This window comes from Microplitis mediator, chromosome 11 (assembly GCF_029852145.1).
Source record: "Microplitis mediator isolate UGA2020A chromosome 11, iyMicMedi2.1, whole genome shotgun sequence".
In the NCBI taxonomy this organism is placed as follows: domain Eukaryota; kingdom Metazoa; phylum Arthropoda; class Insecta; order Hymenoptera; family Braconidae; genus Microplitis; species Microplitis mediator.
The window spans coordinates 17,734,465-17,754,051 of NC_079979.1; the positions used below are offsets into that span (position 1 = coordinate 17,734,465).

The 19,587-nt window shown below is 27.1% G+C and overlaps 2 protein-coding genes across 2 annotated transcripts; one reads left to right on the top strand and one right to left on the bottom strand.

Moving 5' to 3' along the window:
* Positions 1–4,520: 4,520 nt before the first annotated feature.
* Positions 4,521–8,814, bottom strand: LOC130677915 (pinin). The gene is made up of 5 exons (XM_057484831.1): positions 8,660–8,814; positions 8,369–8,587; positions 6,571–6,979; positions 6,190–6,484; positions 4,521–5,079 (listed from the first exon to the last, which is right to left on the bottom strand). Exons 2-5 carry the CDS (start codon positions 8,527–8,529, stop codon positions 4,742–4,744), a joined length of 1,203 nt encoding a protein of 400 aa, XP_057340814.1. The 5' UTR covers positions 8,530–8,587; positions 8,660–8,814; the 3' UTR covers positions 4,521–4,741.
* A 547-nt stretch (positions 8,815–9,361) lies between these two features.
* Positions 9,362–18,346, top strand: LOC130677914 (dihydroxyacetone phosphate acyltransferase). Its single transcript, XM_057484830.1, has 6 exons — positions 9,362–10,550; positions 13,081–13,491; positions 14,343–14,859; positions 15,501–15,793; positions 17,095–17,348; positions 17,414–18,346. The coding sequence occupies exons 1-6, from the start codon at positions 10,259–10,261 to the stop codon at positions 17,744–17,746; spliced, it is 2,100 nt and encodes a 699-aa protein (XP_057340813.1). The 5' UTR covers positions 9,362–10,258; the 3' UTR covers positions 17,747–18,346.
* The last annotated feature ends 1,241 nt before the right edge of the window (positions 18,347–19,587 follow it).

Genomic DNA, 19,587 nt, shown 5'->3' on the forward strand with positions numbered 1-19,587 from the left:
ATCACCTCGAGGTAATCTCTCTTGGGTAATTTAGTGCCAACCCGTATAGAAAATTCGAGAGTTTAATATTATAAATTGTCGGTTAAGTTAACGGGCGTGGGTTCAAGAAGCATAAATACTATTACTGAAAAAATAATTAATATATGAATATATGTATACATATATGAATCTTTTCTCTATATTTTGAATTTTAAATTGAATGTGACGCGGACATCAGGTAGATAATTTATTTTCCTTTAAATATATTTGTATTAATGTTTAAATAAATTTAAACTTTGTAATTTATTTATCTGTTAGTGTTAACGTTGACAGTTTTTGTTAGTTAACAGTCAAGGTTACTCAACAATTAATTTTATTGCGTAAATTTAATTCAAATATCGAACTAATCGTAAACGAGTTCAATAACTTTTTTATTAATTCATTATTTTCCTTTTCTTCTTTTTTTATTCATAGAAATACCAGAAAATACTGATCGCTTATTCATAGGTAAGTCGATGATTAATTTCGTGACATCTCTAATTAAACAACTGAATTCGACCGAATTAAAAATTTTAATTCTGTTATATTCTGACGAATTCTGCAAAACAGAATTCAACTGAATTGAAAATTTGAATTTGAATTAAACAGAATAAAACCGATTTAAAAATTTCAAATTCGTTTTAATTCAGTTTAAATCGGATTCAGAACCAGAAATTGGAGAATTATTTTCGAATTAATCAGAATTAAACCGAATAGAATTATTTAAATTCGTTTTAATTTGGACAAATTCGGGTTTTCCTGCCGAATTAGACAGAATTCATTTTTAAGTTAAGTACCGAATTAACAGAATTTATCTGAATTAAATAGAATTAAAAATTTAATTCTGTTTAATTCAATCGAATTCAGTTGTTTAATCAGGGATAATTGGAGTATTAAATCGTAAGTAATCTAATGATTTTAAAGAAGAGTAATATAAGATTAATCAGAATGTACAAGGAATTTAATTTTTTTCTTAATTTTGTAATTAAAAATTTTTGCGGCTCATTGATGCAGAAAAAAAATATTTATTTTAAAAATTTAAATAAAAATAGGGTAGAAGTAGCGACTTTGGTCACTTTAGCCACTTAGAAATTTAAAAAAAAAACAATTTGTAAAATACGTAATGACCATAGTTAATTTTTTAATGATACTGAAGTTAGCCGACGTCTGATAATTTTTGGATATTTTTTAAAATAATAAATCATAAAAAAAAATATTTGAAAAAATTGCACCTGTAGTTTTTTTAATTTTCTACATGTGCATATTTTTATCTTTTTTTTTTTTAATTGATTCGTTGAAAAAAAAAATCCGAAAATTACTAATCACCTGCTAACTTATGACACTAAAATTATCCGACGTCTAATAATTTTTGGATTTTTTTTTAAACGATAAATTATAAAAAAAAAATATTTCAAAAAATTGCACATATAGTTTTTTAAATTTTCTACTTGTGCATATTTTTGTTTTTTTTTTTCTTCAAATTTCATTGTTCAAAAAAAATAATCCAAAAATTTTTAATCGTCTGCTAACTTCAGGATCATATTTTTTCAAAATTTTTTTTACTGTATTGGAATGGAATTTTTAAAAATACTTTTTCATTAATTAAATTAAATGTCCAAAAATGAAGCAGTGGCCACAAATGCTACTTCTACCCTATCACTTTTTAAAAAAAAATATGACAGTCAAGAATTGCTCTCTTTCAAACGGCGGTAAGTACAAAAAATAATGTTTTTTTTTATAACATCTAAATAGTAATGAATAGAGCTCCGATACCGAAAGGATACGCAGGTGCAGCGTATAATTTTTCAGCGCTTCTTTGAAGTTATGAATTCTCAAAAGTCATTTATAGCCAAGCATATTAGGAGAATATGTTCAACTGTTTTCAATTAAATACCATGTGCTTTACACGCCGCGTTAGGGGTCAGAGACAGGTTCCCATGCACGTGATCCGGTACATATTTATTCGCCAGTCTTAATTAAATCTCAGGACGAAAAAGGTTTAATGTAAATATCAAATATCAAGATATATACAGTTATATTTATACAGGGGAAGGAGAAGCAAAATGGGGTACCTCCAAAATTTTATAAAAATTTTTTTTTTAAATTCAAAAGTCACTTTTGTAAATATAATTGAGCTTTATTTTGAATTTTTGTTTTAGAAAAATTTTGTTTTCGTGTCAAATTACGAATAGAAAATTTTTAAATTTCATTGTTTCTTTTTTTTTTCAACACTTGGTTGATTTTCTTCAAACAGAATGACGCGCATCAGAATATAAATAATTTTTATAAAGAAATCTTAGAATACCCGACTGCCCAATTTCAAAACAGTAACTGACAAAAATAAAGTTTTTGAAATTTGTATTGAATCATGTCCACAAGACAATGATTGATTCTCCAGAAATATTGTCAGATATAAAGTTCAACATCCCGAATAAGAATCTAAGGGAAATTATACTTTTAGAAGTACCATACTCCAATAAGTCATTTATACAAAACGGACCCAGGAACAGAATATTTGGACTAGTCAATGAATACTCAAAAACTGTAAATTTCTTTAGTGGATTTCTTAATTCATTCAAAAAGTCAATTCAAGTGGAAATGGAAACCAGAGTGAACACTGAGTCCAATAATTAAAAATAATTAATATTTAAAAACTTTGTTATTTTTTTTTTTAGTAATTTATTCCTCAAGATCATCTGTCATTTATTGTAGTTCGCAAATGCAACTGTACTCTTTTAAAACGAATCAGTAAAAATTTCTGCAAATCAGTGAAAATTCACTGCGAATCAGTCCCAAGTATATCACTGATTGAATTAGTGATATATTTGGGACTATTCGTGCAGTGAATATTCATGATCCTGAAGTTAGCTGACGTCTAATAATTTTTGGATTTTTTTGAAGCGAGAAATTATAAAAAAAAAAATATTTCAAAAAATTGCACTTATACTCTTTTTAATTTTCTACATGTGCATATTTTTTTTTTTTTTTTTTCTTTAAATTTAATTGTTCAAAATCCAAACATTTTTAATTGATTGCTAACTTCAGGATCGTGAATATTCACTGATTGGACTACTTTTCACTGATTCATTTTAAGAGAGTAAAATTTGTAAATTTTTGAAAGCGTAAATTAATAAATAAATAAAATACTCTACTGGAACTAAAAAAACTAAAAAATCGATTTTTAAAAATTTGTCCCTTGTACAGTTTAAAAATTTGTGTTAAATTAAACACAAATCACATGTCCCAAACAGTCCACTCAGTTTTTAGTGTTAATTTAACACATTATAGGGTAGAGGTACCATTCTTGGCCAGTTTTGGACACTTGAAAAATTCAAATAAAATAATTTGTTAAAGACCCAATGACATAATCAATTTTTTACATATATTTGAAGATACTTCTCTATCATTATTAAAATCAAAATATCATTTTACACGTTTTCATTAATTAAAATAAAGGGTTAAATGTCCAAAAGTGGAGCAGTGGCCACAAATATTAAAATTAAATTTACACTTGACCGTGTAAAATAATTGACACAAAATATTTAACCATTGAATTTTTAGGTTCCATGACAACTGATCCCCGACAAGTAATCACACAATAATTGATCCCACAGACAAATTCATAAAATAATCAATTATTAATTAATTACTATGACATGAGTAATTAAAATTCACTGTTGTAAATATAAAAAGTAAAATTTCGTAAATTAGTTGTTGATAAAAATCAATTGACGATCAATTGTTGATGGGATCAGATGTCAGTGGGATCAATTTGTAGAAATCATTTGTCGTGGTATAGAATTGTTGGGATCAGTTGACGGCACACCGAATTTTTATATATAAGAACACAAAATTTTAAACTGTGTACTGAATTTTTAAATTGGGCAGCCGTACCACTAAAAAAAATATATTTGAGTTCCCGAAAACTTCATACTTCCCTATACTAAGTTCCCCGTTTTGACCCTCCCTTAATTCATATTACCGATAAAAAACAAGTGTCCAATAACTAATTAACTCGTCATTAAATTACCAGAGATTTAAATTGTCAAACATGTTAACAAAGATAAAACTTGTTACATATTTAATCCAGTTTGTCCACTAATTTGTATTGAGCTTTACAAGTTTAATTCTTGGCTAAGCTGATCAGTTACTACTGTAAGCTAAGATAAATCTTCTGGCTGAAATTTCTACATATTCGTTGACATTAAACAGCGTTAATTTTGGTGAGTTAAGTCATACATCCTCATACTATTCTGCCGACGGTCTGTTTCGCGAGTCGAGCTCTGAGTTATGGTCATACATAGTCCTGTCGCCGACGCTGCATCTCAAATAGCAACCGGTCTGGAGATTAACAGAGAAGAGAAAATGCTCAGACAAATGGATCTAGTCTGTTGCATTAATGAAACGCTTTGGTGGTGAAGCGGCAACAAAATACAGGGATAGCGGCTAGGAATTTTTAACAATAAATAAATAACATTCTGTAACTTAATATTTTTTCAGCTGTATTATCGTATTGTTAAAAACGAATATAAAATTTACTTGGACGATGCCTCAAATTATTATTTTTTTATTCAAATTTTTAAAAATTAATTTTCGAACAATTTTATCAAAGAATAAAATTTTAAAAGTAATTGTTCAATTTAAATTTTATAATACATTATTTTTTTTTTCTATTTTTACTATATTTATTAAATATATACAGTTATTAGAAAAATAATATATTTTAACCATAATTTTTATTCACTTTATCTTCATCTTCATTACTCTCATCAATTTTTTTAGTTTTAGTTACTTCGATATGGTCATTTTTTAAATTATCCTCATTGGTATCAACTTGGAATTCACTTTTTATTCCAACTGGCGAACTTTCGTTATCATTTACTTTGTCTTTTATTTCAGGATTAGGGTCGCGGTTTTCTTCACCGTCTTCCATTATTTGTATCTCATTTATTTCCATGCCCTCGGACTTATCGATACTTTGATTCTGTTTGTTCGCATTTATTTGAGACTCGATCGCTTCTATTTCTTCTGCCAGTGATTTTTCTCTCCGTTCAACTTCCGCTGTAAAAAAAAATTATCAAGATAATTTATATTTAAAAAAAAACGTCATATTTTTCTCCCGTATTTTTGCTTAATGAAGAAAATTATTTATAAACGAGACGATAAAAAAAAATTTTTTACCCGAGTTGTCTCACTTATATACAAAATTAAAATCGTTTAAATTTCTGTTTTCACTTTATATGCACTCTCTACAAATTTACTGCACATTTATCTTTATACTCACGCTCATATGTCTGCATATATTTCGAGCCCACCATCACATTACATTTTTATTTATTTTAATATGTATATATATTTTTTTTTTCGTTAGATAAAAATAACTTTACAACTTGTTCTAAGATAAAAATTATCTCTGTACAGCGTGACAATGTTATCATATACAAAACTAATATTTGTGTGATGTTGCCGATTTTTTAAAGATTTATATTATTGGTCATTACAAGGAAAATAATTAACTGTATAAATTGAGAAACGACAAGTAATGTAATGATAGTGATCACTGATCAATGAATACTATGATACTGAAGCTAGCAGACGTCTAATAATTTTTGGATTTTATTTTAGACGGTAAATTTGAAAAAAAAAAAAAATTTGAAAAAATTTGAAAAATTCGCACCTGTAGTTTTTTAAATTTTCTACAGGCGCAATTTCTTCAAATGTTTTTTTTTTATAATTAATTGTTTAAAAAAAATCCAAAAATTGTTAGACGTCGGCTACTTTCAGTATCATAAAAAATTAATAAAGAATAAGACAGAAGACCGAGTACCCGATTACTCATGCATTTGTATATCTATATTTACAAAATATATCGCGTTATTAATCCCAACAGGACTTATATTTTTATGCGCCCTTTTGGCTTTATTCGCTGAGTTTAAAATCAAAAGGGCGTAAAATTTTTTTACTGCCAATCGTTTCGTAGACGTATTTTCAACATAAATTTTTTTTTCAATGTTCAAGCTCTAGAATAAGTCTACAGTATGATTAGCAATTAAAAAAAAAATTATACGAGTACTAGTTTCCTGATCAGCCACTGGGTCTTTTTCCTTAATAAAAGTTGAGTATAAGAGGAAAAAAAATTTACTAGCGACCTGTAAAAATAATAAAACATACCGTGAAGTTCTTTAGCGCATTGTTCAAGCAAAGTATCAGTCTTTGGATGCTTTCGCTTGGGCAGATAATAAATAGCAGGTGTTGCTTGTGTTTTAATGAAAGACGCCAACGGCAACTGAGCATTTTTCCAAATTTGAAATTGCTTACTGCGAGCTAATTTTGATTCCAGTGCTTTAACTTCAGCCAATTGCCGCTTTCGTGACAAAAATAATTGCTGTCGTTCCCGTTTAAGTTCTTCTTTTTCACGTCTCTTGGCCTCCTCAACACGTGCTTCAACTTCTGCCTTTTTATCTTCCTGTAAAAATATATTTTTAATTATTTAATTAACTTTAAACATTAAGACAATAAATTTATTTTAAATAAAATGTAAATATCATTTACTTTAGCTTTCAGTTTAGTTTCTTCTTGACGAAATTTTTGCAAAGTGCCCAACAAGGCACCAAACATACGTTTATTCCTTTGCCGACTGCGTTCATCAACACGTTCACGTCTGATAACTTCTTGCCGTGACGGTATTTCACGTGGAGTTGCTATTACACGTGACGATACTGCTGGTTTCATAGGATTGTCATCATCATTATCACTGTCATCTGCTGTTGAGGGTACGCGTGCACTCAACCGACTGAAAACTGTTTTAGGTTCACCGGGAGTTGATGCCGGTGGTGATGATAATGACTGTGACTGCCAACGACTGCGTTTACCACCACTTGAATGATGATGATCATTATTGCTTGTGTAATCTGTTACATTTCTTTTACGATCATCTTGAACTATTCTTTTTTGTCCGACCCTTAACAAAAAAATTTATAAATAATTTTAATTTATTTTGCTCACAAGAAAAACTTTAATTTGACGCAGTATAAAATCTTACAAATTAGTTTTATTTTAAAAAACTAAATATTAAATAAATTTACTTGGCAGTATCAATAAAAATCATAATAAATTTACATAAATTTTTAATTATCGATACAGTAGGTATTTGATATTAATGACACATACTTGCTTATATATAATTCAGTCTGTACTTTTACTTACTGATGACTAGGGACAAGATTTTTGCCTTAATTTTTAAATTAATTATTCAAATATTTGATATTGCCGCGAAAATATTTGTTTTACCATAAAAGTTTTCAAACAAAAGTTGTAGGAACTTTAATTTTCTAAAAAAAATCTCTCTTACCATTTTTTTATATGATCAATATTTTCACCGTAATTCAAAAATTAAGATTCATAATGAATGATTCAAAATTTTGTTAATTATGAAAATCTTAATTTTGAAATTACGGCTTTCTTATTGGACCTAAGAAAAAATTATAAGAGACATTTTTTTTAGAAAATTAAATTTCCTACAACTATTGCTTCAAAAATTTTTTTATACGGTCAATATTTTTGCCGTAATATCAAAAAGTTCACACCATTAATTATTATTTTTAAATTAAAGCAAAAATCTTGGCCCTACTGATGACAAATAAACTTATAAATTATAAAATTTAATATTAGCGACTAAAAAATACTTGAAATTTAAAAATTTTCATTTCAAATTTCGTGATCCCGAAGTTATCAGACATAATTAACAATTTTAAGATTTTTTTCTCAGCAAATCAATTGCAAAAAAAAACTAAAAATATTCACATGTAGAAAATAAAAAAATCTACAGGTGGAATTATTTAAATATTTTTATTTTTTATAATTTATCATTTTTTTTTAATTCAAAAATTATCAGACGTCAGCTAACTGCAGTATCATTAAAATTAATAAATTTTTTTGCATTATAAATTTCTGTTTAAAAAAACGATCCTGAAGTTAGCAGACAGTTACAAATTTTCGGATTTTTTTTTCAACCAATAAATTACAAAAGAAAAAAACTAAAAATATACACATGTAGGAAATTTAATGAACTATAGGTGCAATTTTTCAAAATATTTTTTTTTATAGTTGATCGTTTTTAAAAAAATTCAAAAACTGTCAGACGTCTGCTAACTTCAGCATCATTTAAAAAATCTATAACTTGTTAACCTGAGGGCTGATATTTTGAATTAAAAATTCTTACTTAGCAACCAACAGCTTTAGTTTTCATTACTACGATACATATTTTTACTTACATACATTCAATGTACGACCAAGGTGGTGTAAAAAATGTCAATAACGATTGTAAAAAAAATATATAAGATTAAGTTACCTCACAGATTGTTGGTTTAATCCATTTTCCGTGTCTGGCAAATCCCGGCCCAATATTTTACGGATATCGCGATCTAATTCGCGTAATCCATCTCGCGCTGCTTGTAATTCAGCTTCAAGTTTATCAGCACCCCAATTCTCCTTGGAGTCTAAACGCCTCATATTTATTATTGTTTAGAAATTAGTATATATTTGTATAGATAATCCTCACTGCTGTAAACTATATAATGAAAAATAATAATAATATTATATCTATATATTTATACTCATATATTTTGAATTATTTACTCACATGCTGGTAGTTTTATAAATAAAAATGCCGGAATGTTTATTTAATGAACTATTAATTCTCCATAATCTTAAACATCATGTGTAAGTATATATATATTATTTAGGGTTTTTCATATAAATTATTTTTTATAAAATCAATATATTTCTAGGAATATTTAGTCCCTTTATTTTCATGCGAAATATAAATGATAGGTTAGAAAAAGGCAGATTTACAATTTTTCAAATTTTACATTTTTCGCGGTATTATTTAAGTAGATTTTAAATTTACAAATTATAAAATTAATTATATGACAAATAAATATATATAAATAAATATAAATTTTTACAAATAAATAAATAATCATTTATAATTTTTGCAAAATAAAAAAATTTTAATCGTTGATGTAAATGCACTCTTAGGAATCTGACATCTGACGAATCAGAAGACAGATTAAAATTTTTACATGACAGTAAATTTAAAAAAAAAAATTAAAATTTATAAATAAATTATTTATTAATAAATTAATTTTATTTTTCCACAAAATTTAAATAACAAACAATTCAAATTTAATAACAAAATTTTTCCCGCCGTTAATTAAAATTTTAAGGACGACTCTGATTGGCCTTAGAAAAATAACATAAAAAAACTTTTCTATGGATAAAAAAAAAACTTTCCCATGCCACGTTTATAGAAATAGACAATAGAAAAAAGTTAGCAAAAGTGTCTATTAAATTTCACATTCAAAAATTTAAAAAAACCCTCGGGAATTTTTAAATAATTTATTCCGTCATCATAAAATTTTTTTTTCAACCATTAATTGTTACAAATATATTTATTGTTTACTATTTGTATATTAATTGATACATTAAATTATTAAGGAACGTCGCAGATATTTGTTACATAATCATTACATATTTATATATATATATATATACATAGATACCGGCATTTATATGAACTACCGTATCGATATTTAGAAATTATTTAGCTTTCAGTGTCTCTAGTGTCAATTGTCAAATAATTATACTCACAAAAATTATATCAATCATAATAATAAATTCGATTTATATGCAGGCATGTAATCGTGCGGTAAATAATTAATAGTGAAATTGTTTACCAAATATGTGAAGTGTCAAAAATTAAAATATTTAAAAATTTAAAAAACAGTATTATAAATATAATTTATATTAATTAATATAAATATATATTGTTAACAAGTATTATATTATTATAATTAATTAATTAATTAATAAATTAATAATTAAATTTAAGAAAATGTTTTAAAAAAAAGTATTAATTGACATGCTGGACATAAAATATTTAAATGAGTAAAGTTGTGGTTAAAAGTATAAATATAATGTAAAAAAAAATAATGTCAAAAGATCGCTTAAATAATATCGATGATCGAATTTTAATTAAATACAAACTTGTATTTAATTTGCATTGGAAATTGAGAGACCGTTGGACTTTGTTATGGAATAATATCTACATAGTTTTTAAAATTTTAACTTGAATCCATCAGTTCTTTATTAAACTGCTGGTAAAAACTTTCAAACGATAAAAGGACATATTTAATAATAATAATAATAATTTGATATATTTATTTATTAATTAACAATCATGGAAAAATCATCGAATTACTTCGATTTATTGACAGAACGACGGAAGTCTTCAGATATTTTGTGGGCTTCGCGTTATATGGATATCATTGTACCCCATTATTTGTCATCAGAACACAACTGGTCCAGAAATCAAGCGATTGAATTTACACTAAAGCACCCTAAGGTTCTGAATGTAATTGAGTCTTTGGCGGAGACACAGAATGTTGATAAATCTGTTATTGTACGAGAAGCCAGAAATATACTGGAAGAAGTTGCTAGCAGACATCATCTACCGACATTCCGCTGGCTGGGTAATATTTTTTATTTATTTTTATTCATTATTTTATTTATCAGTTTCAGAGTAAATTTTCCTCATGATTTTTCCTGTTTAGTTTTTTTTTTACTCCAAAAAAAAATGATTGTAAAGTCAGCGGACATCTGACGGTTTGTAAAAGAAAAATAAAAAAATGCATGCTTAGAAAGTTCAAAATTCAGTACATGCATTTTTTAAATTTTATTGTTTCAATTATATGATACTGAACTTAGCAGACGTCTAATAATTTTTGGATTTTTTTTTAGACGATAAAACAAAAAAAACATATTTCAAAAAATTGCACCTGTAGTTTTTTAAATTTTCTGCATGTGCATATTTTTATTTTATTTTTTTGCAATTGATTTGTTGAAATACGAAAACTCAAAAATTTTTAAATGTCTGCTAACTTCAGGATCATTTAATTATTTAATTTTTTTTATGTAATTAAAAAATTTTCGTATGTCTGCTACATTTACACTCAACAAAAAAATTACCGCAGATACGATTTATAATAACCGAGAAAGTCCGCCAGCAATATCGTAAATTTTTTTTATTGTATTTTAACAGTTGTAAATTTTCCATTAAATATTTTCACCGGTCACCCATAATTTAAATTAAAATTATTTAATTTATAGTCAATATCTGCACGGAAAAACGAGCAGTAAAAAAATTACAGTTTGTTGTACAAAAACATGGCCATGATATAAAAAACTTGATATTATAGTTTGAAACTGTACCAATTGCTGTCTTGTAATTTTTACAGTTTTTAAGTAGAGGGACTTTGATGTACCTGAAGATCGTAACGTTTTTCACTCAACGAAAATGAAAAAAATTTATGTAATTTTACTGGTTAAAAGTGACTTGAGGAATAATTAGGGCCGATTGCAATTCACGGTTGACATACTAGCACTTATACGAAACATTTCCAAAATCTACATCCAGTAGATTCTTTACTTTTCATTTTTATTCCTCGAGAACGTTCTAATCTTCAGATGCATGGACTTTGCTGATACTTGAAACTGTAATTTTTCCATTCTTGATACAAAAATATCTTCCTGAGTTAAATAAAAATAATTTATTGACTAAAGAAAGATGTTTTTTTCTGTGTATCCTAAAAATTATCATTCAAATCATGAAGAAATTATTAACTGTATTTCCAATATCTCCTGACTCGATTACTATTTCAAACAGTAATTTTAAAAGTTTTTTTTTGTTACGTGCAGCAAAAAGTCTAACGGTTTCTTTTAAATATGGCAATGCCTGTTTGTTTTAATTAAATTTAGTTCTTTACTATGATCAATACGGCGTATATTTAATTTTATTCTTCTCTACAGTCTATAGTTAAGCTCTAATACCATTAAATGGATTACTATTATTATTTATGTATACCCTTATAAATTGGCCTTGTAATACTGCCCGGGAATCCGGAAGAATATTAAATTACAATTATTCTTATTCATTAGATGTTAATTTTGTCAAATAAATTACAATGTTTCATTATTTGAAAAAAATACTGATGTAATGCAATAGTAAAAATTAATTACTAGGGCCAGATTTTTTGCTTTAATTTAAAAATAATAATTAATAATTAATGCGGTCAAATTTTTGATATAACGGCAAAAATATTAGTCGTATAAAAAAATTTTTCAAGCAAAAGTTGTAGGAAATTTAATTTTCTAAACAAAATATCTCTTATCATTTTTTATTAGGACCAATAAGAAAGCCGTAATTTCAAAATTAAGATTTTCATAATTAACAAAATTTTGAATCATTCATTATGAATCTTAATTTTTGAATTACGGTGAAAATATTGATCGTATAAAAAAATCATAAGAGACATTTTTTTTAGAAAATGAAATTTCCTACAACTTTTGTTTAAAAAATTTTTTTATACAGCCAAGATTTTTACCGTAATTACCAAATTAAGATTCATAATGAATGATTCAAATTTTTGTAATTATGAAAATCTTAATTTTTGAATTACGGTGAAAACATTGATCGTATAAAAAAATCATAAGAGACATTTTTTTTAGAAAATTAAATTTCCTATAACTTTTGTTTGAAAAGTTTTTTTATAAAACCAATATTTTCGCTGTAATATCAAACATTTGAACCATTAATTTAAAAATTAAGGCAAAAATCTTGTCCCTACTAATTACTATTTTTAATTACCTTTAAAATCCAACAAAAACTATGTGATAAATGGACCTAAGAACAGGATATGCAATCAAGTCAACTCTCTGCATAGTGATGTCAACTTTTTCAAGGAGTCATACCAGAATTTTCGCTCTTGCATTAGAAAACGATTATTAAAATACTAGCTGCTCACATACTGTAACTTTCAAGCAACCAATCTTCTCTATTCTCTTTCACACACAGTTAAATTCAATATTGCATAACAATGTAGCCCTATTATCTCATATATTATATATTATATTATAACTAACTATGTTAAGATGATGTATAGTGCCGATTGGCATAATAAATAAATAAATAAATAAAAAAAATAATGAAATTAAATGTTGCAGCAATCGTCGTTGTCAAAGTATTGAAACGTATACTGCAGAGTTTTCGTGTAAACGTCAAGTATTTATTAGACATTAAAGGCCAAATGATGTATTCAGATGTGCAGTATGTTTATGTGCCATCACATCGGAGTTATTTAGATTTTATATTGATGTCATACTTATTATTTAACTATGATATGGCAATACCAAATATTGCAAGTGGGATGGACTTTTACCGTATGAATATCGTCGGGGAAATATTGAGAAAAACAGGAGCATTTTATATGAGACGCAGCTTTTCATCTGATTTATTGTACAAAGAAACTTTCAAAGCTTATGTTGCTTCACTAGTTGAACATAGCGATCGTGCTATTGAATTTTTTATTGAAGGAACTAGGAGTCGTAGCCAAAAAAGTATTGCACCTAAATTTGGTAAGTTATCTTTTTTATATAAATATTATTCCCCCGAACTCCTTCCTACTGTGATTTGGCTTGAATAATTAGAGTGTCTCTTGATTGGGGAAAGTGGAAAATTTATTAGGGGATGAATAAGCGGATAATTGCTTGTTGAGAACCCGAAAGAAACAAGTGAAGGAAGCCCTTTACACAGGGTATGGGAAGAAGTTGCACCCCACCACTAATCCTACGCAAGTATGTTGACCAGAGCTGGAAGTCTGGTACCACGGGGGCATTTCCAAGCTCACTGCGACCAGAGTCTCTTTATTTCCTGAGATGGGAGTAGTGTTTGGCCCAAGAGAGGTAGGACTCGAGGTGGCTGTGGTTAGATACCACGCGCAATGAGGAATTTTGATTGTACCTCCAGTTAATGTCAATCTTAGTCCTCACTCGATTGTATTTTTCGGCTAAGAGTGTCATCTGGGTCGGAAGATGGGGATGATCTCGCAATAGGAGGACTTGGGTCCAGTTACATTAATTAAATTATATAAATATTATTATCAGGGAATGTAGGAGCGAATGCTGATGTAGTTAAGGGCATTCTCAGAAAGTTTCCCCCGGTTTTTAAAAATTTTCAAAGACAACATTCATAAGCGTATTCAAATTTTAATGATTAATTTTACAAAAAAGTTAAAACCTTAATTGAGATATTAAATTTAAAAGAAATTACTTACAGTCATCAACTAGGAGTCAAATGAAATTTTTTAAAAATATTTTAGCCTACGAAATTTGAAAATTCAAATTATAAAATAGACATGAAGATTTTGCTAAAATTTATTTTTTAAATCTCAGTACAATTTAATAAATATAAACTTTTTTTTCAACAGGATTACTGGGAATGATACTGGAATCATTATTTCAAGGAAGAATTCCTGACATTTTATTTATACCAGTATCAATAAGTTATGATAAACCATTAGAAGAATCATTATTCTCTTATGAATTACTGGGAGTGCCAAAACCAGCTGAAACAACGACAGGGCTTTTCAAATCACTATCAATATTACGTGAACAACAGGCCCATGGTCACGTTTATTTTCACATTTCCCCGCCAATATCAGCAGCTAAATTTATGGACGTATCATCTAGGAAAATAAGTGCCTTATATCCAAATTCAAAAGTACCGTCTGAAATAGTGAAAAATATTGCCTATGCTATTATTGACAGCCAGAAAGAACATACTGTTTTTATGCCCATTAATTTAATTGCTGTTCTTGTTAATGAGAGAATTCATTCTCATCCTGGTAATCCTTACACCTTTGATGTCTTGCTGCAAGACTATTGTTGGTTGAAAAAATTAATCACACAGTCACTGGGATCATCTGTTTATCCATCGCCTGAAAAGTATGTCATTTATTATTATTATTTTATTAAGGTAAATTTAATTAACGATCAGGTTTTTTTTAAACTTCCCGCCATGAAAATTTAAAATTTAAGATTTGTCTGATACCCCGAGGCCTCCAAACCCCGTCTTAATTTTCCTCGGAATCATCGTCTAAGAAATTCTATAGAAAATCGATTGAAAATTTATACTCAGGGCTCGTTTCTGAGAAAAAAATTTTTTTCCTTAATTTCTGTGTGCCAGCGTTCTATCAGAAGACGTCTGATGGTTTAATTTGGTACCATTAGAAAGATTTTGACTTGAATCTGTGCCTTTTTGCGGCTCAAAAGTTTTTAATGTAATGATTAGTTCGATTTTTTAAAAATAATTACACATATATTTGAATTTTGTGCTAAAGGTCTTCATTTTTTTTTTTAATTATATTGTAAACTGTATTTTTTTGTATTAATTACGGGAAAAAAAAAACGAGAACTAGAATTAGACAACAGCAAAAAAAATTGCAAGCGCATATTGATTTTACGTTCTATGATTATACAATTATTGAAATCAATATAAATTTTATAACGGATGAGAACACATTTGTCATTATTATAAATTAAAATTACATGAGTATTTATTAATTTATTTAATTAATTGGTTGCAGCCTGGAAGAAGACAGTATAAGAAGATCAGAAAAGGATGAAATAAAAGAGTCATTGAACACACATAGAAATTTACTGGGCTTTGATAGCAATGGTATGCTAATAATCCACGGCTCCCAACGGGAAATTAAATCAAACAAAACAATTCGTGTCAAAGGTCACACACTTGACGAACGAACAATGTCAATAGCCGTTCCAACAATAAATCTTGCTATTTATGTCAATCCTATATTTGCAATATTTACAAAACTATCTATTGCTGTATTATCAATAAATAGTGATAATTTATCTCAAGGTAAAAATAATTATATTTTTATTATACTCAGGATGAAACAGGATTTCAGACTGCGGTCGATGTCAGCCAACTTCACTCTGCTCTGAAATCGTTTTGTTTCATCTCTTGTCATACAATATACGAAATAATATCCGATGAATAAAATATCTACGGACAGAATATCCTGAAAATGAACATACTAAAGATATGAATTCATCAGATGAAAATTTTCATAGTTAAAATAACAGTAGAAGAAAGTTATTAAAATCATATTTTATAAACATTTATCATTTAATTCATTAAATACTTGATGCGAAAATACATATGATACATACATAAATAGGTGTGAAACATAGCGCTCTTTTTCACGAATTTTGTGTGTTTGCGATTACAAAAATATACCCACACATAAAATGATGAGCGTGAATGTAGCAGACAGACAAATTTTAAATTATTAATAAATGGAGTAAATAATCAATTTTAAAAATAAAAAAAAAATGCGCATGTATAAAATTTGAAAATTAATGAGTGCATTTTTTGTAAATATTTTTTTAAAAATTATTTACTCTATTTATTTATAATTTTAAATTTGTCTGATGTCTGCTACATTCACACTCATCATAAAATGGTGTGAAAGATAGCGCCCTTTTTTCACGATCCTGAAGTTAGCAGACAATTAAAAATTTTAGGATTTTATTTTAAACAATTAAATTTGAAAAAAAAAAAAAAAAACTGAAAAAATGCACTTGTAGAAAATTTAAAAAACTACAGGTGCAATTTTTGCAAATTTTTTTTTTTTATAATTTACTGTCCATCCTTTTTTCACCAATTTTTTGTGTGTGTAATAAAATATCTACGAATAATTTATCAACGAATATTTAATCAATTAAATTTATTTACTGATATTTTGTCTGATGGATATTTTTTATGATACTGAAGTTAGCAGACGTCTAATAATTTTTGGATTTTATTTCAGACGGCAAATTATTAAAAAAAAAATATTGAAAAAAATTGCACCTGTAGTTTTTTAAATTTGCTGCAAGTGCATATTTTTAGTTTTTTGTAATTTATTTGTTGAAACTAAATCCGAAAATTTTTAATTATTTGCTAACTTCAGGATCATTATTTTTTTGCGGATATTTTGTCCACGGATATCTAAGCGTGTCACCATTTAATACGCGATAACAGTAGAAAGTAATTCAATATTTTAAAAAATTCGCGGGTACTGTCCGAGAATGCCCTTGATTATCAAACTTTTTGAGAATCGCAGGCTGCTAATTAAAATTATTTTATTTTAAATTAATAATGAATTTTATTTTCAGAAATAGCCGAAGAACAATACGTTTTATTACGATCATTATTAACTACTGAATTTGCACTACCGGATAATAATGATCGCGAAATGATAATCGACGAATTTAGAAAAGAATTATCATTTTTAATAAATGAAAAATGTTATATAGTTTATAATAATCAATTGACTTTTGATTGCAATAATAATTTAAGAATGTTACTGAACAATCTTCTGTTACCTTTTGTTTCTGCAATATACGTAACTTGTATTGTTTTACTTCAGGTACGTATATTTGTTGCAAAATTATTTTTTATTTATATTTATGTATATTTATATATTTATTACAGTGGGATAAAACAATGGGGGATTTATCAGACCAAGAGATAATGAAAGAATGCCAAAAACGTACGGAAATTTTATTATTTCAAGGAGAGAGTTTTATTAATCATCCGTATACTTTATCATTAGATTTATACACATCGACATTAGTTAGTTTATCATCATACGGAGCAATAACTTCAACGGACGGTAAACCCCGTATTTATAATTGCGATAAAAATAAACTGTCATTTATAATAAGCGAGCTTGAAAAAATAGTGTCGCAACGTCCACCGGGAAATTATGTTGATCTGGCTCAGTCTTTTTTCCATTTTGACAATACGTTGCAAGCAAAACTTTGAGTATATATACGTAAATTTATTATGTTTATAATATATAATATATTTCAAAAATAGTACTCAAGATTTTATAAATAAACTTGAATAATAATTATTCAGGATATCGATTATCTACAAAATCGACAGCCGTTTACTGATTTTGATAAATCCTATTCCAGTATGTCATGACGGAGGGCATTTTGTGTATTAATTTACTATAGAGTAGAGGTACCATTTGTGGCCTGCTCCATTTTTGGACATTTGATACTTTATTTTAATCAACGAAAAAGTGTAAAATAAAATTTCCATTTTAACAGTGGGATAAAAATATCTCTGAAGAAATTTTAAAAATTAATTATGTCGTTGCGTATTTTTAAAATTATTTATTTTAATTTTTCAAGTGCCCAAAACTGGCTCTAAAGTCGCCAAAAACGGCACCTCTACCCTATAAGCCTGTAAAACGTTTAATTAAATAGGAAATTTCCTTTTGATTTTATAATTTTAATCGTTTATGTAAAAAAAATAAGTAATAGTTTTTTTTAGTTTTTTTTTATAAAATTTCTGTAACCAAACATTTTTAATTATACAATAAAAAACTTTTGTAACCACTCGTCTGACTTAAATTTTTTTTTAATTACTAAGAAAATATATTTATTTATGATTAGGAGAGATAAAAATTTGAGGAGAGATTTTAAATATATAAATATCATAAGTTTATTTTTCGGCGTTTTTCGATGGATTCCCATTTGGTTTCCTATAGAAATATTTATGTTTTTTGTTCATATACATTCGTATCAATAGACTGCAGACATAGAAATCCAGATACTCTAGATTTCTATATAAATTTCCCACAAAGAAATCTATGTATTCAAGTTCTGATATAAGTTTCCTACATGGGAATCCAGCTATCAAATTTCTTATGTCAAATTCCTACATAAGAATCCAGGTATCAAATTTCCTATGGGAATCCAGATACCCATTTGCTACATGGATTCTTATATAAATCCATACACTCCCACATTAATTCCAATGGATTCTTACATCCTTGATGGAAATTTTTCGTAATTTTCAGAGTTACTCAGAGAAAAATCCGAAAAATTTCCACCAGGAATACATCCATACTTTTCTATATGGATTCCCATGTAATCCACCATGGGTTTTTTTCATACCCAAGTTGCACACTTGCCTTTGTGATATCTATAAGATATCGTTGACAAAACGATCAGGAATTTATGTCACCGAAAAAATACCTACTCAAAAGACTTAACACAAGTGACGACAAAAAGTAAATTACAATTAGTGGTAAAATAAGTAATCTAAACGACTTTTCAATTGACAAGTCTCTGTCTCCGGAACCATCATTTGCATGTCGTATTCATACCAAAAAAGATGACAGAGACAAAAAAAAAATTGTCTTGTCCTTTTAAAAGATACTTAAAGTTGACTCTGTGCTACTTGGGTAGGGATAAATTATATATTTAAATTTAAAAAATATTTTGAGATACGTACAGAAAAATATGAGTGTGAATGTAGCAGACATCAGACAAGTTTAAAATTATAAATAAACAGAGTAAATAATTTTTAAAAAAATGTTTGTAAAAAATGCACTTACTAATTTTTGAATTTTTCAAATGTGCATTTTGTTTAAATTTAATTTTATTAATTATTTACTCTATTTATTAATAATTTAAAATTTGTCTGATGTCTGCTACATTCACACTCATAGAAAAATTTATAAAAATTCTTCACATGCATTAATTTTTTTTTAAATATCAAGTGTTCATTTAAAAATGAAACAACTGTCATTTGCCTGTCACTTTCACTTACATTCTCCCAATATTATTTATTATTAATGACAGTTAAAA